Source organism: Triturus cristatus, chromosome 1_2 (assembly GCF_964204655.1).
Source record: "Triturus cristatus chromosome 1_2, aTriCri1.1, whole genome shotgun sequence".
NCBI lineage: Eukaryota > Metazoa > Chordata > Amphibia > Caudata > Salamandridae > Triturus > Triturus cristatus.
Window position 1 is genome coordinate 653900532 of NC_140580.1, and position 25285 is coordinate 653925816.

General features: G+C 41.7%; 1 protein-coding gene across 3 annotated transcripts in view; it reads right to left on the bottom strand.

Moving 5' to 3' along the window:
* The window catches only part of IGSF21 (immunoglobin superfamily member 21), a 1330939-nt gene that overhangs the window by 223375 nt on the left and 1082279 nt on the right, over positions 1-25285 (bottom strand). For all 3 annotated transcript variants that reach the window (XM_085608163.1, XM_085608171.1, XM_085608177.1), the window contains exon 5: positions 24751-24866. In XM_085608163.1, the coding sequence (XP_085464289.1) occupies positions 24751-24866 (116 nt within the window). The remainder of the gene's footprint in view (positions 1-24750; positions 24867-25285) is intronic.

Here is a 25285-nt window from a genome sequence, read left to right on the forward strand (position 1 = left end):
AACATTCGAATCGGCCGAAACCAGGAAGCGGCGTCCGCCATTTTGTCTCTCGCACTGAGTGTTGTTTATCAAACATGATGGCCAAAACCATGTTACTGGGCTGTTATGACAACTCCCTCCCACATAGTCATGTTGAGGGAGTCCCCAAACATCCCCCAAGAGCAAAAACGGTTTTATTTTTTTTTCGGCAATTTCGCCGAGTACGCTTACCGTACGCTTACCGTAAGCGTACGGTAAAAAAAAAAAAAAAAAAAAAACACTATCCACACTTACCCCACCCCCTGTGCTTTTGGTGGCCGTAGGCCACCAAATGTACAGGGCTTATTAATAGGTAAAAAACACTAAATTTTGGCAACATGAAATTATAAAATCGAAATAAAAAAAACACTATCCACATTGACCCCACCCCCTGTGCTTTTGGTGGCCGAAGGCCACCAAATGTACAGGGCTTATTAAAGTTGATAAAAACCGTGCACGGAACGAACTGCGTTAAGTGGGCGCGCACGCCTCGAATGGCGTAAAGTAACTTAGCATTTAAAAAACCGTACAAATTCACTGAAAAAACCATAGGTTTCACACACGTTATAGTTAGGAATTAGCATTTAAAAAACCTTGCAAATTCACTGAAAAAACCATAGGTTTCACACATGTTATAGTTAGCGGAAATTTTACTGATAAAAAACCAGTGAAATTGCCCTGTTATAGTTAGTGCTGGCAACTATAACTCACGCGACCGCAATCTTCTGCTGATGACATATGTGTCTTTATGAAAAAAAAATATTTGTAATATATGTATAGCTAAAAATGTATGGAAGAAGACATGGGCAAATAAGTGTCTAAATACAGTATTAGCATCAGCAGAGGATTGCGGTCGCGTGAGTTATAGTTGCCAGCACTAACTATAACGGGGCAATTTCACTGGTTTTTTATCAGTAAAATTTCCGCTAACTATAACATGTGTGAAACCTATGGTTTTTTCAGTGAATTTGCAAGGTTTTTTAAATGCTAATTCCTAACTATAACGTGTGTGAAACCTATGGTTTTTTCAGTGAATATATATATATATATATATCACACCAAATCTCCTCGCTTCAGAGTAGTATATATATATATGTGACAGGACAACAGTACTATACAAAGAGTCCACTGTAAGTGGAGGAGGATCAGGATCAGGGCTAGGTGTTAGAGTTCGGAGGGTTAAGGTGTTGGTTGAGGAGAAGATCCTTTAGTTGTCTTTTGAAGCTCACGAAGGAAGGGTTCGGTTTGATGTGAACGGGGATGTTATTCCAGATGCCCAAGAAGGAGTGTGAGAGGGCTTTTTGTTTGCGTTTCTTTGGCGGGATGAGTGTGTTGGTGCTCCTTAGATTTCTGGTATAGGCAGCCTTAACTAATTTGGACGCCAGGTACGCTGGTGTCCCATTGTGCAGGACTTTGTGGGAGAGGCAGGCCATTTTGAAGCAGCATTGGGCTTCGATGGGAGCCATTTAAGATTTTTTCAGGGAGATCAAGAACAGATCATGTCTTTTTGTTACAGTGACCATTCTTGCTGCTGCATTTAGTGTAGCTCTTAAATAGGCGAGGTGCGATTTTGCTGTGGCGGTGAGGGTGGCATTCCCGTAGTCCAGTCTAGAAAGTACCATCGCTTGGGTGGCAGTTTTTAGATAGTTTGGGGGGATGAAGGGTTTGATTTTGTGTAGGATTTTCAGATTGTAGAAAACACTCTTAGCTGAGTTCTTTATATGTTGACTCATGCTTGCGTCAAGAGAGATCCCCAAAGATTTGATGGATTTTTATAGTGTCAGTTTGCAGTTCACAATGTAGAAAAACCACAGGAGGTCACCGGCGGTTACTTATATACCCATGTGAGGGTCCGTGGCATCTCTAATTATGGATTCATTCCAGCCTTCTTTATCTCTTCCCTGATTCGATTAGATATGGCCTTGAACTGAAGAACCGGTTACGATTGATCTCTTATAATCGACCCGACCTCTCGCTCGGCTGTTTACTTCCGGCCGATTCCTTGGATTCTCAAGCCTGAGGCCAAACTATTTTAATACTTATTCATGATAGTGGCTCCCTTGAAACTCTGCGCTAATATTACATGAGACACAGCACTCTTTTCAACTAGGCCACCCCGGGTCCTGATAATGATCCGAAAATAACCGTATCGAAACGTCGTCGACCCTTGTCCACCAGCTTACATACGCCTTCTGCGCTTCTTGAATTTTGGTTCTCCTCAAAATATTGTAAATGACAAATTATGTATTGTAAATAATTTTTGTATGAACCGTTTAATCTTGTTTATACTTTGTATTTTCTGCGCCACTAGCTGTTGTTGTCCTTTCACGTTGTCACTTGCGCCGTCACTTTTGTGTCACGAGCACTATGTACACTGTTCTTTAGGGTTGTCTTGGCATTTATGCCTATTAGTGCTGTAACTATTGTTTTGTACATAATAATTCTTGATCTTCTTGTAAATATATGATGCCCAAGAGCACATTGAATAATTATTGTGAAGCCTCTCGTTTCTTATCTTTGTCGTAATATCTTGGATATACATATTGAATTAATCCTAATAAATCCAGCTGAGATATTGTTGTATTTACACACAGTTTGCAGTTCACAGCATCAATTATATTTAGCCATTCTTGGGCCTGGGTAGTTGTCTATTGTAGGATAGGAGTAGGATTTCTCTCTTATCTTGGTTGAGTTTCAGGTGGTTGAGTTAGAGTATTTTAGGGTGAGGTTCAGTCTCCAAAGGTCTTCTAGTGACGTTATTTCTGGGTAGATCTGGGTGTCAACTGTGGAGAGGTGGTAGGGGATATTTGACTGTTTGTGAATCAATGTAAATATTGAAGTGTAGGAGAGAGTACTGAGCCTTGGGGGACATCTCTGGTAATGGTGAACATGTCGGAGGACGAGTTGTTAATTTTTATAAGTTGGGAGTGATTGTGGAGGTAGGAGGACAAGCATTTCAGGACCACGCTGTCAGCTACGATCCTTTTTGGAGGGATTCTAGAAGCAGGCTGTCATCGGTTATGTTCAGTAGAGCAGTTTCCGTGCTGCATCCTTTCCTGATACCTGACTGTAGAGAGTCGAGGAGATTGTTGGAGTCAATGTGTTGACTGAGTTGAGAAAGAACACATTTCTCAAGTATTTTGGCAAAGAAGGAAAGGTTGGAAATGGGTCTAAAGTTGATGAGGTCGTTTGGGTCAACACCAGGTTTTTTAAGCAAGGGAGTGATTTGTGCTAGTTTGATGCAGTCCGGCATCAACACAGTGCTCAGGGAGCAATTCATTATCTTTGTCCAGAGTGGGGTTATGGCGTGAATACGGTTTTTAGCTAAGGATGCTGGGCGGGGATCTTCTAGGCGAGGGGAGGGTTTGGAATTCACGATCATCTTTGAAATGTCTTCTTCCAAGAGAGTTACATGTTTTCCAGCTATTAGGGGTTAATGGAGGTCCTGGGTTGGTGTTCTTTCCATCTGGATCCTGGTGGGGGATGCCCCTTGTGAGTTTGGAGAGGGTGCCAGTGTGTTGGTTTCTTTCATACTGAGGGTGGGTTTACCGATGGATCATAGGGGTTGGTGGTTTAGGGATAGATCGATGTTCGTGTTTTTGTCATTGAAAAATTTCACAAAATTGTCACAGTTTTCTTTGGAGACATGAGGGTTTCGTTTTGGAGGATTAGAGGTTTATTGTTTAACGATGCGAAAAAGTTCTTTGTGGCAATTTTTTGCTTTGTCCAGGAATTTTCAGAAGAAGGTGGCTTTTTCTTTTATGAAGTGGTTTTTATAATTTCTGCGTTCTAGTCTGAGTTGATGAAGGTGGGTTGGGAATGGTTTGTCCTCTACAGTCTATCAGCTGCTCTCAGTTGTCTTCTCTCTGCATTGAGGTATTTAATAAACCAGGCTCTGGAGGGAGTGTCTCTAATTTTTTCAAGTTTCCAGGGAGGTAGTTGGTCAAGGATGAATAACATTGTAGAGTTATAGTGGAACGTAAGATCATCTGTTGAGAGGTTGCCAGTTGGTGGGGGAAGCAGAGCCATCATTTTGACTTCTAGATCATCTGAGGGAATCTGGCTTATGTTGAGGAGCCATTTTACTGTTTTATGAGTTTGAGTGGGGGCCTTTCTGTTTGGTTGAGTGGAACAGAATAATGTGGTGGTCTGGCCAGTCAATTGGAGGAATGCTGTCAATACTTAGTGCTTCTTTATGGGCTATGATGCCATCCAGGGTTGTGCCTCTGGTGTGAGTTTGACCTTTTGTAATGTTGGAAGTGGTCCATGAATTAATATTCACTAAATTTGTCTTCCACTGTCTGCAACCTGTGCACCAATCCGCCAACTATCGACCTCTTCTCATAAGGTTGATCTATCCACATGCATCCACCATGGGTACAGGAGGGCTGGATCCATGCAGATTCCATTGTATTCACAAAAAATAAATTACTATACCAATTAACCCAGTTTGGACCTATTTACATTGTCATTGACTGTGCATCTCATCTTCCTAGACCTACATTGGACCCCCTGCACTAGCACTTGAAAACATTATGTCACATTTGGATTTCTGCAATATAATTTTCGTGGTTCTATCTGTGAAGATGCAAAGGACAACTTCACATGACCTGCAAGACTTGGCCAGTGATCAGGCATAAGCGATTTAGGGCTTGATTTAGGGTATGGCGGACAAAGTAAAGGAAGGCAGGGCGGTGGAGGACTTCACATCAGCCACCATGTCTTTAGTCCCCCTCAAATTTATTTGTCCGCCGGCCCTGCAGACATTTCCATCAGTGGCAGGAACTGCTGTCATAGCGGTTCCTGTCAAAATAGGAAATATTTGAATGGCACCTCCATCAAACATGACGGCCGGCTGTCGTTTTTTATTTTTCAGAATAAAATTCACCTAAGGTAACGTTTGTTTGTGAAAAAAACCAAAAACGAATGATCCCCACACCATGGGATTTGCCTCCCATGGAGTGATGCTCACTTTTCGTTTTTGCTATCCAAAGTGGGGACTAAAACAAAAGGGATCTGACCACCCACTCTAAACAGTGCGAAAGGTCAAATGGTTTACCTCAGATGGCCCCTAATCGCTCGATCACCAGAGAGAGGTTTATGGAGATGGAATAAATTATCTGCCTACTCATCTTCACATACATTCCATTCTGTGGCTGTAAAATAGACACGTCCTCTCTTTTTTCATATTTTGTGGTACTGGCCTACAAACGACTTTGCAGCTAATACCAGTTGTCTCTTTGTTTTCTTCTTTCATATCCACATTTTCATGCGCTCTGCGCTTGTACCCATACTCCTATACAATCGTTTCAAGATTGCCTGCTAGGCTAGTGCCCATGATCAAATGTATCTGCAAGGAGGGTTCCCATTATGCTTGGCTTGTGGTTATCAACAAATGCAGCCTTCTGGAAGATGGCTGCTAAGCATATGCCCATGCTCAAATCCAACCAGGATGTTTGCAACTCTAGTTCCCATGTTCAAGTCTACTGGTGTACATGATGCAGTCTGTGATTGTGCCCAGGTCAAAATGCACCAGTATGGGCGATACCAGCTACAATTGGGCCCGTTTTCCTACAGAGAGGAGTAATCGAATTTTCAACCCTCCAGAAACTCCCCATTGAGGGGTTACCACCACACAGTGTTTAGGACACTCACCATAGTTGTCTGAACAGCACTTAACATTCACTATGGTGTGCTCACTAACTATATTGTGCTCTGAATACTCACCATGGATGGCTCTCTGTTGGATCTGGCCCTCTCTGCCCGGTCACCCCCAAACCTTTTGCCTTAACCCCTCCTGTTTTCTCAACCCGTTTTTGTTTGCTTTTAGGACTTACTGCACTTTCCCACTGCTGACCAGTGCTAAAGTTCTTGTTCTATTCCTTTTAATATGGAAAAATTAGCTAGCACCAAATTGGCCAAGTTAATTGAATTGTAAGTACCTAGTAAAGTGGTACTACATGTACCTCGGACCTGTAAATTAAATGCTACTAGTGGGTCTGCAGCACTTATTGTACCACCCACATTAGAAGCCCCTTATATACATCTTACTAAAGGTACATATGTCCAAAACCAATCCTCCAGGGAGACCATCATCTCGGGCATTGGGAGTCTGACCGAGCACCTGTCGGAATATGTCGATTTATTTCTCAAACTGTGGTAAATAATTTAATTACCGGGACTTAATTTGATACAGAAACATAATAAAATAGCTCAGTAAATAAGAGGCAGAATCCGTGGTATTAGAGGTTCGGAATGGGCTTTATTCCAATGGTCGATTATAATCGGTTGCTCCAAGTTCCATTACCACGAAGGTTCAGGAAGTGAAGTACATACGTTATTGACAATCAATTACTTTTATACAATAGGCATTACAGTGAGGCCAATACAAGAGGCGTAACAATTGATAGCAAAGATAACATTTCACATGCGTAGCAAAAATAGGCGTAACTGGGAGTGATTTAAAGAACGTCATCAGATGTGATGTCATAAGAGGGCGGTTACATGAAAGAATTTCGCAATGTCAGCAGAAATACTTGACAGAAATGCGCGCGCAGCAGCATGACGTGTGATTGACGTGCATCTAGGGGGTGGAGGGGACTTGACATTTAGCTCTACATGTGGCGACAGAAGTCTGGAGGGTCAAGTCAACCTAATCCCAAATCATATCTAACATCCTATGTTTAAAGAACTATGTTATCCAAAAGAGAGGTCTCTTAGAGTAGAATCTTATTCTATACTGACTATACTGACTGTTAGTGCGTGTACAAGCGTCTAAGTGTCTACACTAGATGCGAGGGCAGGAATCTTCCATAGTAACAGGGCTATGAATTACTTGCATGAAGACAGAGAAACCGGGCCTTTGCTCGGTAGCTGGAAGAATGTTTACTTAAACTACTAGACAGGAATGCATTGGGCAGGGATCGGAGCAGATAATTTCGAAGGTGAAATACAGTTCTTGGCAGGCAGCAAGCTGATGTCAGGCTTCGTGAGCCGCGCAGGGAATGAGACAAAGTTCATGGTCACAGATGCAGGCTCGGACTGGAGCTTCAGAGACAGAAAGCAAGAAAAGCTTGATGACAGAATCAGGGCCTACTTGCCTGGACTGTAAAAATGGCATAAGTGAACCATATAAAGGCGGTGGCCTTTTGTACTTAGGAATGGAATATCCGGCCCATTCATGGCGGATCTGAAAGAGGACATGTTAACGGTGGACGCACATGTATTTGCGTCTTCATAACTGGAACTGGAGGGAACATACATGTACTTGTAACATGCACATAGAACCGTTGGGGTCCAAGATAGGGGACATAACTGACCAGAAAAATCCATATTTCCACATTCCCTCCTTGTCCCCTACTTGCCCGTCAAGAGACATCAATCTTCATCAATCCATTGATCTGTTCGTATAGCATCATTTGTTCTTCTTTCTTCTTCCGGGATTTTGAACGAAAATCTTGATGTGGAATGCACGATGTGGCACACAGACCACAGATCGCTGGTCCACATTGCAGGCATAAGCAGCAACTGAATAGTATGAGAAGGCCAATACCTAGGAAGGATAGAACTCTCCATCCCCAGGCTGATAACACGCTCCAAAACCAACCGGACCAAGTCCAGGTGCCTGGATTCTGGTGTATCTGGCTTACAATCTTATGGAGGCGGGTTATGGCTTTATATACAGATGGCGAATTTTCTGGTATGAAAATGCAACAGCTTGATCCGATGACCCTACAAGCTCCGCCCCTATCGGCCAGGATGACGTCAAGGACAAGACGATTTTGAAGCACAACAATCCGCATAGCAGACTGCTCTTCTGTTAAATTGCCTAAGGCGGAAATAGTTTCGTTCACTACTGCTTCAAGGGTTCTAGTTAATCTACGTATCAGTTTACTATTAGTAACGGTACCTATATAGGGAAAGAGACCTTTATTGAAATCTGTGTATTTTTCCCATGCTGTTTCAGTGTAATCGACTATTGGGAGATCTCTCCTTTCTCTATTGTGTACTAAATGAGTATTTCTGTGATAATCAGGAGGAGCTAGGAAAACAGGTGGCAAAAGAAATCCAATGTAGCAGGTACCATCCCAATCTAGAGGCAAACGTACATATGCCGTCTGACCACATATGAAATAGGAATGGCGGGAAGCTCTAAATGTAGACTTGCCTTGATCACTAAATTCTATTACAGTGGTGCATCTACTATGGCCCATATGTATGGAACCATTCTTTCTCACACATAATTCACCTTTTACTGAAAATACTGACATGGCGGGCAAACTTGGATTAGCTTCGGATTCGACATTCAAGATCAGGAGATTAAGCGTAAAATTACCTAATCCATATACTTCATTTTCTAGATCAGTTCCTGTTCTCTGGGGAAGTCCCTCCTTGTTGGGGTGGCAGACTTTAAGTAAAACTAAGTTCAGATTTCCCCATACCCAGTTATCTTGATAAACTGCAGAATTCGAATCTAGGGAATTGATTAAGCTAAACCATGCTCCACAGGAGCCGTTGTGTGTGAACGGATATGGAAAGAGAGGTAGAATTCCTTTATAGTTCTGATAGGGAGGGAGTCGGCCACATATCCAACAATTTGTAGCATTGCTAACCTGATGGGAATGATGTAACATTTTGATAAACGTGTTATTGCGCAGCGCAAATCTATATGACAATTCATGCGGAGGTAATTCACTAAAAGAATGTTCAGCAGTAACATTATAAACATGTCTAGAAATAGGATAATATATGTGCAACAATATACTTGCAGTAATTATTAAAAGACTTAAGGAAAATAAAATTAATAACGTCACTGTACAATGACTACGCAGTGATTTACAGTACGCCTGTCGTTTCAACATTTTTCGGGTGTTATCTCTATTCAGGTCCAAGGGATACATGTCAGAGACAATTCAACCGCTTCACCTCGGAGAGGACTTAAACAATCAAATTGCTTGACTGATTGGGCCTGAGTTTTAGTTTATAATGTTCGGAATTACTTCTTTCAACAAGAGGAAGTTTTGAGTCAATGGGTGAAGACACACGAGGTGTGGTATTCACATCTGATTGTAGTCCATGAAATTTCTTGATATGACTTGAGTGAATCCAGCCTTTTCTGCCCTCGATCTTCACGGCTGTCCTTGTCGTTAATAACACGAGCTGAGGCGACCTCCACCTAGGATCCAGCTGAGTCTTTCGATCAAAGTTCCTCACTAAAACGAGATCCCCCGGAATTACGTCATGGGGTTTCACCTCAGTGTTGTCAGGAAAAGCTGCAGCTACCTGTGAACGACAAGATTGTAGTGCAGACATCAAGGAAGCCAAATAATCTGTCAGCATATTACAGTCAACGTCAGTGATTTTGCGAGGTATAGGCGTCCCCCACATATTTGGTGGTCTGCCGAAGATCACTTCATACGGGGATAGCCCTGTTCGAGAGTGTGCTACCATTCTCATGTAAAAGACCGCAACTGGTAATGCTACTACCCAGTCGACACCTTTCTCCCTGCATATTTTGGACAATCTAATTTTCAGAGTCTGATTATGTCTTTCTACGAGACCTGCTGCTTCGGGGTGTCGGACACAATGAAACTTCCACTGATATCCTAACAAAAGTGAAACGTGTTTCATTAGTTCGGATGAGAACGGCTGGCCGTTATCTGAGTGAACAACACGTGGTAAACCGTATCGTGGGAAGAATTCTCGAATGAACTGTTTGGCAGTAGTCGGGGCCGTGTAATCTGAAACCGGGTATGCTTCCGTCCAACGGGAAAGAGCACAAACAACTACGAGAACATATTTGAATCCTCGACATCGTTCCATCTGGATATAATCCATCTGGAGGACTTCAAAAGGGTGATCAGGAGGCTGAAATCCACCCTGTTCTACGGGAACGCTTTTTCCTGGGTTGAACTGACAACAGATCATACAGGTACGAACTTTTTGTTTGGCTGCTGGTCGTAAATGTTTATTAAACCAAATGTGTTGAATGCTATCTAGCATAGCTTTTTCTCCTAGATGTGCGGGACTATGGACAGTGTTAATAATGACTTGGACCATTGAATCAGGAAGGAACCACACAGACTTTTCCTTCATCATCCATCCTTGATCCGTTTGGATCCCTCCTAATTCAGTCCATCTCTTTATTTCTTCTGGTGTAGCATGTGTCTGTATATCAATTACGTCAAGAGTAGGATCTTTAACCGTCATACAATGTGCTGGCGTCGGGACTATTGTCTTTGTCATGTCGGATGTTTGAGTTTGAGCAGTCTGTTTAGCTGTTCTGTCAGCTAAATCATTGCCTTGAGAAATGATATCAGTAACTTTCGTATGAGCTTTACATTTCATAATTGATATTGCAGTGGGTAGATGTATTGCATCTAATAAAGCATGAATGAGGGGTCCGTGCTGAATGTGGGCACCGTGAGAAGTTAAATAACCTCTCTCTCGCCACAGCACGCCGAAGTCATGTACAACTCCGAATGCATAACGTGAATCAGTGTATATGTTGACTTTTTTATTTGTGGCTTGAATACAGGCTTGTGTCAGAGCGACGAGCTCTGCGGCTTGAGCGGACAAGGTATTTATGCAATTTGTTTCAATAATTTCAGTGTCTGTTGTGACTGCGTAAGCGGCCACTAGTTCTCCTGTACCTTTTCTCATACATGAACCATCTACATACAACGTCAGGTCTGGGTCTGACAATGGAACATCGGTTAAATCTTGTCTGGGTTTCGTCGTGATTGTAATAACTTCAATACAGTCATGAGCTAGTGGGTCTGTTCCATTTACAGGTAAAAGTGTGGCAGGATTCAATGTGTTACAACGTCTGATTTCTATATGTGGCTGAAACAATGTGAGTTCGTACCCTGTAAGTCTTGCTATAGTCAAATGTTGTGTTTGCGTTCGATTCACAAGAACCTCCACTGCATGTGGTACTTGTACTGTCAATGGATGTCCTAACACTATGGCATCGCTTTGTCTGATTGCTAAAGCTGTCGCTGCCACTGATTTCAGGCACGCAGGCAGAGCCTGAGCTACGGGATCTAATGTACTAGAAAAATAAGCACATGGTTTGTGTGATCCTGCTTGTTCCTGTGTGAGTACTGACAAAGCAGTACCTTCGCGTTCTGTAACAAAGAGTGTAAACTGTTTACTGTAACATGGTGTTGCTAAAACAGGTGCTTGGCATAGAGCTTTCTTTAAGCTTTCAAAAGCTTGTGTATGTTCCTGAGTCCAAGGGAGAACAGTCGATGTGGCTGCCTCCTGTGTTGTCAACTGAATGAGTGGTTTTGCTAGAAATGCATACTGAGGGATCCACTGCCTACAATATGAAGTGAGGCCTATAAAAGCCCGCACCTCCTTTTGTGTCTTGGGTATTGGCATGTTAGCTATTAACTGAATGCGGTCGGGTGTAAGCTGCCTTCCCTCCTTGGACAGCGAGTGTCCAAGATAAACAACTCGCTGGACACAGAATTGCAGCTTAGAAGGGGACACCTTGTGCCCCTTTTCGGCTAGAAATCGTAAAACTGTCAGTGATGCTTTCTCACATTCGGGTTCGCTTCTCGCGGTGATCAGCAGATCATCGACATATTGAAGCAAAGCAGTGTTGACTGGCATGTGTATACTGTCGAGTTCTCGTTTCAGTGCTTGGCTATAGATGCTGGGGCTTTCTGTAAATCCTTGAGGTGCGCGTGAGAATTTGAAGCTACGTCCATTTAAACTAAATCCGAACAAATATTGGCTTTCCGGATCTATTGGGACGCTGAAAAAGGCATTTTTGAGATCAATTACAGTAAAGAATGTTGCTTCGGAATCAATAGCTGTCAGTAATGACGAGATATCTGGAACCACAGGGAATTGTGGCACAATGCATTTGTTTAATTCGCGCAAATCAATAACCAATCGATATACTGGCGGGGCCTTCGGATCTGTTCGTTTAAGAATCGGAATTATCGGTGAATTACATACATTGGAGTCTGTTTCTACAACCACTCCTTGGGCAATGAGCTCGTCAATGATTTGCAGTAAAGCCATTACAGCATCTGGGGGTAACTTGTATTGTCGCATTCGTGGTAGTACCACTCCTGCCTTCAGTGTGACTCGATATGGTGTAATATTCATGCAACCAACATCAGTAGGGCCTTGTGCCCATAGATGTGTAGGTAAAGTCTGCAATCGGGGATCCATGTCTCTAGACACATAATGACCTTTAAAATCACGTAAAAACAATCTTACTCCTTCCGGGGAACAACATATTATAGCTCCTAGAGCTTTCAGTGTTTTTATTCCTAACAAGTTTTCTGGACATGATTTAGTAAGCAATAAATCTGTAGTTCGGGTCAAAGGTCCTATCGTAAGTGGAAGAGGCTGTGACACTTCATTAACAATAGGTTTTCCTGAAAAACCAAGGGAAATATTCTGTGAGCCTGAGAGGGGTACCCCTGGAACTTCACTACGTTTTATAGTTGTTCGACTTGCCCCTGTATCGAGTAAAAATTTTCTGTCTTGACCTAATAATTCACTATGTACATAAGGTCCTTCTTGGTCTACAGGGACCTCGATAAGGGGTAAGTCAATTTCCTTCTCTAGGCTTGTTCATGCATATCGTTGGTAATCAGGATAGTCATACTGTGCTGTCTGGTACAGCTGTCGTGTCGTGGTTTGTGTGGCAGCAGCAGGCAACGCTGGTGCGGCTGGCACAAACTGTATAGACTGTTGTGGAGCTGGCATGGACTGTGCATGCTGCGGTGCTCCTTGTTCATTCTGATCCTGTCTAGGTGGCCGTGGTCTTTCTTTTGTAATACCTGTGGCGATATTACGCTTCAGAACTGGACAATCGTGTACATAATGACCTGGCTGTTTACAATAGTTACATGTCCCTTTTACAGGTCCTGCTGAATCACCGGAATGTGTCGTACCCTTTTTATGTCCTTCAGCTGGAACTGTCTGGGAGACTAGCATTTTCATTTTCGTGTCTTTCATGCGTCTTTGTTCATGATCTTGTTCTTCTCTAATTCTATTGTAATGGTACTGTAACATTTGTAACATTTGTGATGGGGTATTACCTTGCCAGGTACTCTCGAATTTTAATACTCTATTCTTCACTTGGGGCAAAGAATTTTCAACTAATTTTGTCACAAACAGATGTGGGTATGACTCGCTACTTGCTTTTATACCACTATTTATACCAAAACATTTTTCGAATCGGGCATAGAAATCACTAGTGTCTTCATCTTGCTTTTGTTTACAGGCTGAGATTGCACCCCAGTCTTCCTTTTTCGTGGTTAATAAACGTGGCAGTACCTGTACTAGTAAACCTGGTAGTGCTTTAGTTTTGTCCCCAAGCCCCGAACCTGGACCTCGGGCCTTTTCTTCATTTTCTAATGCTGTCCAATCTATCTTTTGGTCTCCCACTTCCCACTCTTTTTCCTTGAGTTTTTCGTAAATGCCAGCAGGCATCAATACCTTTAATATGGTCATAATGTCGGGATAGGTATACTCTCCCATGAGTAACATGTCTTTAATTTCTCGGTGGAAACCCGCTGGGTCTTTGTCATGACTGGGTACCACTTTCTTCATTTCTAACAATTCTATTTTCGATATGGGCGTATATACATATACACGTTTAAACTCATTGTCCTCGCCCTTTATTGGGTGCACTTCTCGTAAGGGATTCTGTCTGTCCATGTAATACGTGGTTCTTTCCTTGATGGGCAGTGAGACATGTTCTGGGCATATAAAAAGAATGTACTGCTTTCTTGATTCTAGTATTTCTTTAATTAACTTAGTACCTGAACCTCTCCATCTATTCGTGAGTAATTCAGTCAATATATCAGGTAAGGGACCAGGATCTGAATGTTGGCTTTTATATAGTATAAGAAGTTGTTGAATCATATAAATCCCAGCTAAACGCTGTTCATCTGGGGTGAGATTCAAAAATGTGTGTGCTACTGTATCATCATCATACTTTCCGGGACTGTCAATCCAATGAACGGCTGACCTGGCTAATTCTTGTTCATCCATAGAATCAAGAAAATGATAACCCCTTCGTTCTCGCAGTAATTTGTCAGCGACTTGGAACGAATGCTCGGGGGACCTCATATTTATTTTAGGTGTTTGAAAATTCCTGTTATTTTCTAGACATATCGGACGTATCGGGTCAGTAAGACATCTAGTATTATTACAAGATCTTCCTCTACCTACATAGGCTATAGTTTCTGACTGTCCTGTGGGCAGTCCTGATCCTTCTTCCTCGCTTTGCTCGAACTGGTCTACCGCTAATCTTTCTTCGTGTAAGCGTTCTATTTCTTTACGGATCTTTCGGCACATGGCTATTATACAATTTTGCTTATCATGTCTCCCTTCTGATATATTCTGGCTCCATCTGGTAAGAATTTGCATTGCTTCCGGGTCTACCCCCGGTCGGTCTTGATTTCTGATCACACAATTTATGAGGAAACGTAACAGTTCCCCCTGTATTTCCACTTTCTGGTATTCCATAGCTCTGTTAATACTTTCAGAATCTCGCCCTGTTTGGACAAAATGGTATATATTATCTAGATGCATAGTCATTCCTGGTAACTTCCCTAAATACACCGCGGCTCGTCTGATACGTAATGATGCCATGATCATTTCGTCCTCTTTGCCGGGCACAGGGTCATATCTACAATCTATAAGAAGTTCCTTAAGCGTACGGGCATTTATGAGTTTGGGGGTACGTGAATGTGCTGACTCTTGAAAGGTAAGTTTATTTATTCTGGGTGGCGTAGAAAAAATGTTGGTAGCACCTCCCGTAGCCCCATCTGGGGTATCGGGCGTGAAAGGATTCGTTGAACGTGATACAGCAACTATAGGTGTGGACACAGCTATGGAAGTAGCTGTAGGAGCAGATGTGGAAACAGATGTGCTTGCCGGAACTTGTGTCGGAATTTGGTGCTGTAGAGATACAGATACAGGATCTTGGCGTTGAACCTCCCCGGCCAACGGTCTATGTGGGGCGGGGTTAGCATACTCGGGAGCTGCGTCATCTAAATATGAGGAAAGAAAAACATCTTCTGCGGTTCTAGGATGCCCCTTGGGATGTACTTTTATTGGAAATAATGGGGGTGGCAAGCCTTTTGGTATCCCCGCAGTAGCCTTAGGTAATCCTTCGGCCAGAAGGGGATACATACCTTTCATAAGGGCATGTCTTTGTCTGTCTACTTGTTCTGATTTCACTCGTGCACCTTCTTCAATTAATAGATTTTCTCGGACTTCACTTGAATTCTCTTTACTCTTCTCTTCCTGTCTACGTGCTTTTTCTGTACGTCTATACGATTCTTTACGCCATAACTCAATGGCGTCTTTCTGTGATTGTCTAGCTTTCTTTTTCCATAATTCTTCCTCTATTTTCACGATGCACTCTGCATCCCAGGTCCCAGCTGCGGGCCACCTCTGACTTTCTGGTAATTCCTTAGTGTAGTCTACCCATAAATCAAGAAATAATATAGCATCTAGGCCATGTTTATGATACATGAAGTACCCTGGAGTGTCCCTAGGAGGAATAGGAACAGCTTCTTCGAGTACCCCTTTTCTAGTTGTGATCTGTCTTAATTTCGAAAAGAGCGGCATATTGAGAACTGATCTGATACTTGATCTTGAACAAACTTAATACAATAAACACGATAATGAACAGTCATTCATACCACAATATGCAGAACGTATTAACACATTTAACATTTAACATTTAAATGAGCAAACAATGATGATGACGATCTAAGGAAAACTTAATCACTTTAAACATAATACTCGGCATTATCTGAATTATTCTGAATTTATATACTTGATATACTAGATATACTGCTAAACAGTACAGATACACTGCTGAAACAGTGCAGACCGGATTTGTGTACCCAAACCCGTCTGGACCGGCACAACTTATGTGCACGCCAGAACGCCTCCCCAGTAATGGTACTCACCGGGTAGCTCGGAACGGAAGGCCTCGGAAACTGAACTGAACTTGAACCGGACTGGACTCGACTCGACTCGAAAACTTCGGACACCGGACTCGACTTGGGACTTCGGAAACTGGTGGGCCTCTGTATACCTCGGATCTTGGTCTCTCAGCTAGGCTCTGGTCGGGATACTTCGCACTTCTCACCGCCTCGTCTGGGTGTTGATCGCAGCCTCAGTCGCCCCCGCTTGACCGGAGGGAGATACAGGAAATCCTGCTGGTACGCGTTATTGTCCGTCCAGCTGTGGCAGGAGACCGGGCCTGCAACGCACCGCCGGCGCGTGAGATGAGAAAGTGTCCCTGTTCGGGCGCCATTCATGTGGTAAATAATTTAATTACCGGGACTTAATTTGATACAGAAACATAATAAAATAGCTCAGTAAATAAGAGGCAGAATCCGTGGTATTAGAGGTTCGGAATGGGCTTTATTCCAATGGTCGATTATAATCGGTTGCTCCAAGTTCCATTACCACGAAGGTTCAGGAAGTGAAGTACATACGTTATTGACAATCAATTACTTTTATACAATAGGCATTACAGTGAGGCCAATACAAGAGGCGTAACAATTGATAGCAAAGATAACATTTCACATGCGTAGCAAAAATAGGCGTAACTGGGAGTGATTTAAAGAACGTCATCAGATGTGATGTCATAAGAGGGCGGTTACATGAAAGAATTTCGCAATGTCAGCAGAAATACTTGACAGAAATGCGCGCGCAGCAGCATGACGTGTGATTGACGTGCATCTAGGGGGTGGAGGGGACTTGACATTTAGCTCTACATGTGGCGACAGAAGTCTGGAGGGTCAAGTCAACCTAATCCCAAATCATATCTAACATCCTATGTTTAAAGAACTATGTTATCCAAAAGAGAGGTCTCTTAGAGTAGAATCTTATTCTATACTGACTATACTGACTGTTAGTGCGTGTACAAGCGTCTAAGTGTCTACACTAGATGCGAGGGCAGGAATCTTCCATAGTAACAGGGCTATGAATTACTTGCATGAAGACAGAGAAACCGGGCCTTTGCTCGGTAGCTGGAAGAATGTTTACTTAAACTACTAGACAGGAATGCATTGGGCAGGGATCGGAGCAGATAATTTCGAAGGTGAAATACAGTTCTTGGCAGGCAGCAAGCTGATGTCAGGCTTCGTGAGCCGCGCAGGGAATGAGACAAAGTTCATGGTCACAGATGCAGGCTCGGACTGGAGCTTCAGAGACAGAAAGCAAGAAAAGCTTGATGACAGAATCAGGGCCTACTTGCCTGGACTGTAAAAATGGCATAAGTGAACCATATAAAGGCGGTGGCCTTTTGTACTTAGGAATGGAATATCCGGCCCATTCATGGCGGATCTGAAAGAGGACATGTTAACGGTGGACGCACATGTATTTGCGTCTTCATAACTGGAACTGGAGGGAACATACATGTACTTGTAACATGCACATAGAACCGTTGGGGTCCAAGATAGGGGACATAACTGACCAGAAAAATCCATATTTCCACAAAACCCTTAGTGGTTAACTTACCTTCTTACATCAGAGATACCACCGATATATTGACTAAATTACTTGATGTAGAATGGGATCCATCTTTAATGTTTGCCACCTTGGATGTAGTGGGACTTTTTACATGGATAGAGAACAGACTGAGGCAAATAGCATTGCAACACTTCCTATCCAAAAGAAGTGTGAGCTTAACGGAACATTCGAAGATGATTTTGGAAATGTGTGACTTCATATTGCAGAATAACATTTTTCTGTTCAGGGATGAATGGTACCATCAAATAAGGGGTATGGCCATGGGCTCAAGGTTTGCTCCCTTTTACACCAACCTGTTTATGGGTTGGTTTGAGAGGGAGCATGCCTGGTCCCCCAGGGTTGCTACTTGGATGGACAATGTAATCTTTTGGGGTCATTTTATTGACGATATTTTGATAATCTGGAGTGGCAATAATGAGAGTCTGAGAAGTTACATTGAATATCTAAATGACAACATGATCAATGTGAGCCTTACTAACTGTTGTAGTAAAACCCAAATTGATTACCTGGATGTACGGCTGTACATTGCGGATAACAAAATGCACAGTAAACTTTACAGCTTACTAAGGGCAGATAGTGCCCATCTAAGATCTGTCATCTCAGGCATTCCTTATGGTGGGATGATACGCCTAAGAAGAAATTGTAGCATGAAGCGAGAATTATGAAGGTCAAAAGATCAGACACCTTAAAACCTAAAATCAAGAGAAAACCCAATGCCCGTATAGCTTTAGTAACTATGTATAGTCAACACCATCATCAAATTCTACATAAAAACTGGAACTTACTCAGAGGTGTTCCAGGACTGACTAATGTCATCTCTAATAAACCCTTGGTCACATATAAAAGAGGACCCATGATTAGAAACAATATAATGATGAATTACTTAAAACCACCAGCGAGTACTTCAGCTGGTTCCTAATGGCTAACACAACCGAGGGGTTTTTATACTTGTGGCAGTTGCATTATTTGTGAGCATGGTTGCAAATGTAAGGAGTTTCAGTATAAAACACACATTAAAATTCAAATGAATCAGTTTATCAAGTGCAATAGTACTTTTGTGATTTATGTTATAATTTGTAATTGCAGTAAAATCTACATTGGCAGCACTATTAGATCACTCAAGATGAGGATACAAGAACATAGGAGGGCTGTCATCAATATAGACCAGAAATCACCACTTGCACAGCACATGCTCAAATGTCATTCTAATAAAATGGGCTTCAAATTTCATGGGATCCAGAAACTAGAAAATGACCTAAGGGGTGGTAACAAAGAACTGAGATTTAGACAAAATGAGGCAAAATGGATTAGTAGATTGAGAAGTGTACAGCTGAGCCTCAATTTAGAGCGTGAACTACATTTCTTTCTATAAGTTTATACGTATATCTTTAAAATCTAATGACCTCATTATAATGACTAACTGGTTTCTTTTGCTGTCATTGTTTCTGAACAGGTTTCAAACTTCTAAATTTAAAAATAACATTTTGTTTGATATGTTACATAGGACTATATCGTGTGTACATCTTAATTAAAGCAGAGTTACTCTTTCCCAGAATTTTGAAAGATATTTAGAGCTTGCACTCTAGAAACGTATTCTGTTAATTTAAAATATCTTATGAGTAAGGAAATGACTAAAATAAGTGTCACATAAGATGAGATTTGAACTATTTGTATTCAAATTGTACGGTTATTTCACTCTCAGTTGTGAATGATCTGTAGATATTCAACCTAATTTTTAAACCTTGGGAATTTTTGAGAATTATAACAACTTTGTGCTTTTTTGGAATCTTAATGATTGGTTGGATTTGTTTCTTTGTTACATTTGCACAGGAACTTGAGGTATGATTGTTACGGTGAGTAACGTGCTCTTGCAATAAAATTCTCTCTGGGCCGCACTGGAAAGGAAGTGACGGTACGAGCACCATTCCACTCAATGGAATTGACTGCGCAGCACTGTGCGAATCAGAGGAAAGTACGTATGAACTTGCTGGCACCCTTGTGTCAGTATCCTGAGGTTGGTTGGATCGTACATCATTTTGGAATAAGATTAACTTGTTTGACTGTAATTGGAGTACGGATTCGCAATGACAAACTCATTCGGATGTTTTAATTTACATGTTTTGGATTGAAGGGAAACTTTAGAATGGTTTTTTCTTTAGGAGTGATCTGATTGGGCGATACATCGAGTGGACCAGAGAGGGAACCACATGTATGTAAATAGACTGCCTCTTTTCTTTACCTAGGAATAGTTGTAGAACATTGGGGATTTGTTCACTGTCTTGGCTTAATGTCTTTCTCATTGATAACACACTTCCCACTTTTGATTGGTGCATTGGATTGACGGGAAACTTGTGTATTTTGAATGGTTTTTCCCTATGAGCAATCTGATTGGGTGACACATCAAGTGGACCAGAGTGGGAACCATATGTATGTAAATTGAGTACCTCTTTTCTATACCTAAGAATAGCTATAGAAAATTGGTGATTGGTTCACTGTTTTTCTTGCATGTTTAGAATGTTTTTTTCCTTAGGAGTGATCTGATTGGGCGATACATCGAGTGGACTAGAGAGGTAACCACATGTATGTAAAAAGACTGCCTCTTTTCTTTACCTTGGAATAGTTGTAGAACATTGGGGATTTGTTCACTGTCTCTCTCGTAGTGATTGGCTTAATGTCTTTCTCATTGATAACACACTTCCCACTTTTGATTGGTGCATTGGATTGACGGGAAACTTGTGTATTTTGAATGGTTTTTCCTTATGAGCAATCTGATTGGGTGATACATCAAGTGGACCAGAGAGGGGACCATTTGTATGTAAATAGACTGCCTCTTTTCTTTACCTAGGAATAGCTGTAGAACATAGGTGATTGGTTCACTGTTTTTCTTGTAGCGATTAGCTCAATGTCTTTCTTGTAGACAACACAGTTGTCACTTTTGATTGGTGCATTATACCCGGACCAGAGAGGGAACTTGGGGTAATTTATGATTTTTGGTAGAAAGGATCGAATTACTACGACAAAAGTGATTGGAGCTTTAAAGGGGGTGACTTTAATGACACAGTTTTCTTGTCTATGATTGGCTAACTACTTGTATAAATACTCCTTGAAAGTTGACAGTAGACACCACGGTCAGACGGACGATACTTTGGGCACGACTTCATATGATACCGGGTAAGCCACATAGATGGAGGTGATATTGCGCTTGTTACTTTCCATAGGTGTTTTCATGAAAAGATGTTTGCTGGGTATCTTTTGATACTTATTAGACTATATATTTAACTTGTGAGGATTCATGTAGTAATTGGGGACACTAAATGAATTTATCCCCTTATGTCTTTATTTTGGTGTTGATTTTTAATGTTAACTTTGGTGTTTACTCTAATGAAAAAGTTGGAGTGATTTTTCTAAAGCTAGGTTTTGTTCTCCCCCTTTTATCATAGCATGGATAGAAGGCAATAATCCTTAGAAAATCCAGAAGACATTGGTGCGATTGGAATTTCGATGCATATTTATATAGATCGCTAAACTTGTTTGGAGATTTACATGAGCTGTTCCCAAGAGAGTTCTGTTCCTTCAATAATTATTCTATTAGACTTATTTAGGTGCTTGGAAGTGTAAACTAGATGGTATATAATTTAAATGGGTCATCAAATTTTTTTTTTAGAATAATTAACTCGCTGCTCTCTCATAGATTGATGGATGGATGTATTGATTATAGCCATGATATATTTTGCTCTCTTCTTTTTAGCTTGGATATATATTATTAACAAGACGTCACAAATTTGGCTTTCAAGATTTCACATTCATAGATTACTTTGCTGATCTTCGTGATCTGATTCACAAGTGAGTGCTACTTATATGAATATGTTCTTTAATAGACCCTTAGTGGGTTGATGAGATATTGTATCCAACCAACATAATCACCTTCAGTACTGCTGTAATTCAAATCATACGAGGTACCTCATTGACAACTTTTTCAGGTATTATAAATGGGACGTAGAATACCTTATTTATTTGTGGATTATAAATCTTTTTTTGATCTGGATGTCCACTTTTTTCTCCTTTGATACTCCTATATACAGATCACGTCTGAACTAAGAGCATTTGTAATAACAATGATGATTATATGTTGTGAAACTTGTCCGATGATTCTTTGGATTATATGTAGGCTGCTTTTCCAAATGAAAAACACAATACCATAACCTATTGGAAACAAATGTTAAGAATGGATACAGGCAGGAAGCATCTTACTACAGGATAATAATTCCAGTATTGAGAGAAATTGTCATCATTAGAGGTAGAATTGCCTCATGTCCTTTTTATCATGTTTATGTCTATCTGGCTTTTCATATTGTATATTCTATAATATAGGTCTTTTTCGAAAGACCTTGTGTAAATATTTATATATATATATAGTTTTTGGATAAGTTCTATAATGTTTTATCTAACTGTTTTACAGCCCTGATGAAGTCCATCTATTGGACGAAACGCGTTAGCGGGGCTTTTTGCTTCTGATTGGAAATGAAAATGAAGATTATATGAAGAAAAGAAATTTCAAGACTCCCCGCACTTTAATTTTGTTTCAAATCACATGAATTTGATATTGTTTATAATCTATAAATGTACTATATTTGATTATATGCTCCTTTTCATTATTTCTTTATTCTAAGAGAAGTTTTTTTCTTGTATAGTGTGACTTCTATGCAGTGGGGTTACGAAAAGTGGAGCATTACGATTTAAACAGTCATGGGAACTAATATACTGGTGCAGCCATTTAAGCCCACACTGCGGATTCTCTAAAAAATACCCTTTAAAACATATATCAGACCCTCCATTACAGCCTGTGTGTGCAGCCGATGTATTCTTTTTTAAACTGCTATTTTGAATTGGCATAATAAACCTTTTGCCAGGCCTAAATCTTCCTTTTTAATACATATGTCACGCCCTAAGGTAGGCCTTAAGCAGCCCCTAGGGCAAGGTGCATTGTATTTGAAAAGTTGGACATTTATTAAACGTGAAGCATCCATGGTGAATACCTGTGGCACTGTGCAAGGGGTTAAGCATCAGGAAAGGCTCAAGAAGGTCCAGTTGCAGAGAGGCCTCTCGAGCATATCCCACATTTCTCTGGACACTCACTAAAGAGGTCTCACCTATTGTACACACCACAGGGCCTCTCCTATTGCAAAATGTTACTGCCACTGACTATGGAGAGATCACCAATTGCACTATTCTCTGGTCTCTCATTAAGGAATATTCACCAATTGTGCTATGCTTTGGGCACTCACTAGAGAGGGCTCAAAAATCCCACTATGCTCTGAGCATTCCTTGGGAAAGATCCCCATTTACACTCTGCTCCACACACGCAACGCAAAGCCTCCGCAATTGCACTGGCTCCAGAAACGCACTCAGGAGAAACTCATCAGTTGCAGAGTACTTTGGACACCACTCAGACAGGGATCAAGTCACTCACCTGGGGACTCTCCAGCTGCACTGTCTTCAGAAACTCATAATAACATTCTCATAATTTCATTGTTCTCCAGACACTCATTAAGGATGATTAACCAGCCGCAGGGTGCCACAGACACTCACCATGTGCACCGTCCCATTCGCAGGGCACTCTGAATACTGGCTATGTGGGCATCAACAATCTCATGTTACTCTGGATACTCAGCAGAGGGGTTTCAACAACTGAACAGTGATGTACACTTTCGCCAATGGTGCCTCAACGAGAGTGCATAGACTTCCAGCATGGACGTCGTACCAATCTCGTTGTGCTTTAGACCCATACAACGTGGCACCAGAAATCTCATAAGGCGCTTACCAGGGATGCCTAATCAAGCACACATAGTTACATACATACACCATTAAGGTCTCCTTAAATACTGTGTATTCCAGGCACCTCTCAATATTCAAAATGAGATCATAGTACTAATAAGGGACACCAGTCCTTACAGACCATCTGATACCCTTCATCGAGATATCACCATGTGTATGCTGCTCTGGACACTCACAATGAAGCCTCACTGTTTGCACAGGGCTGTGAACACTCACACAAGGGTTTTCACATTTGTAATGTAGTTTCCACATTTGCAATGTTTCCTGGAAACTCACCAAGGGGCCTAACCTTTCATAAGAATGTTGAGAAATTCACCAAGCGGTATCACCATCCAAAAGTGATCTGGAAAATCAGCATGAAGACTCACAGTTGGCATGGTGTTATTGACACTGGCAATGTAGGATTCACTATTCAGGCACTATTATTCACATAAGGCTTCCCATATGCTCTATTGAGTCTACCCGATGTCGTGGTGCCCTGGACACTGAGAATGGGGCCTCACCATTGGACCTGTGCAACTGATACTGAAAATGGAGGCTTCACCACTTACTCTGCACAATTGATTTGCACTGTTGGACCTCCCCATTCACATTCACAGTCTTCCCCATTTTGCACTAGATATTCTCCAATGGGCTTCACCATTAGCATAGTGCTAGTGATACTGATGAAGAAGGATTAAACACTCATGCAGCACCATTGACACTCACCCTTGGATCCCATATGCATGATTGGTCTTCCCCATGTTGCAGTGCATCAAAAACTGAACTCACCAAAGGGGCCTCAATATTGGGCCGGTGCTGTTGATACAGAGTATGGAGAATTCACCACTCGCGCATCACTGTTGATACTTAGTGTTTGACCTAATCATTTGAAAGATTCTCACTGTAAGGAACATTGGGTCTCCACAATGTTACAGTTCACCAAGGCGTCGCCCTTAGCACGGTGCTACTAACAATGGAACATTGAACACTCACTCTGCAGTATTGAGGCTCTCTCTTAGATCTCACCATTCACCCAATGCTCTCCTTATCATCATTTAGTCTCTTTAATGTTTCAGTGCACCAAAAATTCAACACGGGGCCTCACCATGTGCACGGTGCTACAGATTCTGAATGGAAGATTCACCACACACTCGGCACTCTTGAAACTTACTGCTGAACCTCACCATTCAAACGAATTTTCTCATATGGTCGTCTCTACGGAGTCATTGTGCACTTGATATTCACTAAGAGGCCTCACCATTGGCATGGCTCTACTGATACTGGCAATGGAAGGTTCACTCTCACTGTTGAGCCTCACCATTCACAAAAGGCTTCCCCTATGTACCATCGGTCCCCCAATCTCGCGGTGCTCCGGACACTCACCATGGGAGCTGGCTTCCCTCCTGAGATGATGCACACCAACGTAAAGTTCTGTGCCTGGTACCTGCTGAAGGGGGCGGGAGACTCTGCAGCGATGACTGATATGGAGCCAGGTGGAGCTGTGCAAGGAAGAACAAACACATACAGATCAATCAGCTGTATTTCAGAGGAGGAACATTCATGACAATAAATGCAAGATTAGAACAGGCTAAATGGGAGAGCAATCACATTTTCTAAAGGGAAGAACCAAATCCTTGCTCATTTCATCTGCATCATCCAAGAATGCTGGACGTAGAGCTCTAGGTCTGGGGAGAGTGGCGACTCGTATGACCTAGTTGAGGAAAACAAATCCCATAGCACAGTGATTCAATATACATTGCTGCTCAATGATCATCAAATAATAAAAACAAATTTCCCAAAATTTCACATTATGTGATTCCAAGTAACTTTTTTTCATGAGCCCCCCTCGCCTTGGGTGAAATCAGCGGGAGACAGGTTTGCACAGAAAATGTCCTACTGAAAGGCAATATCTACTCAA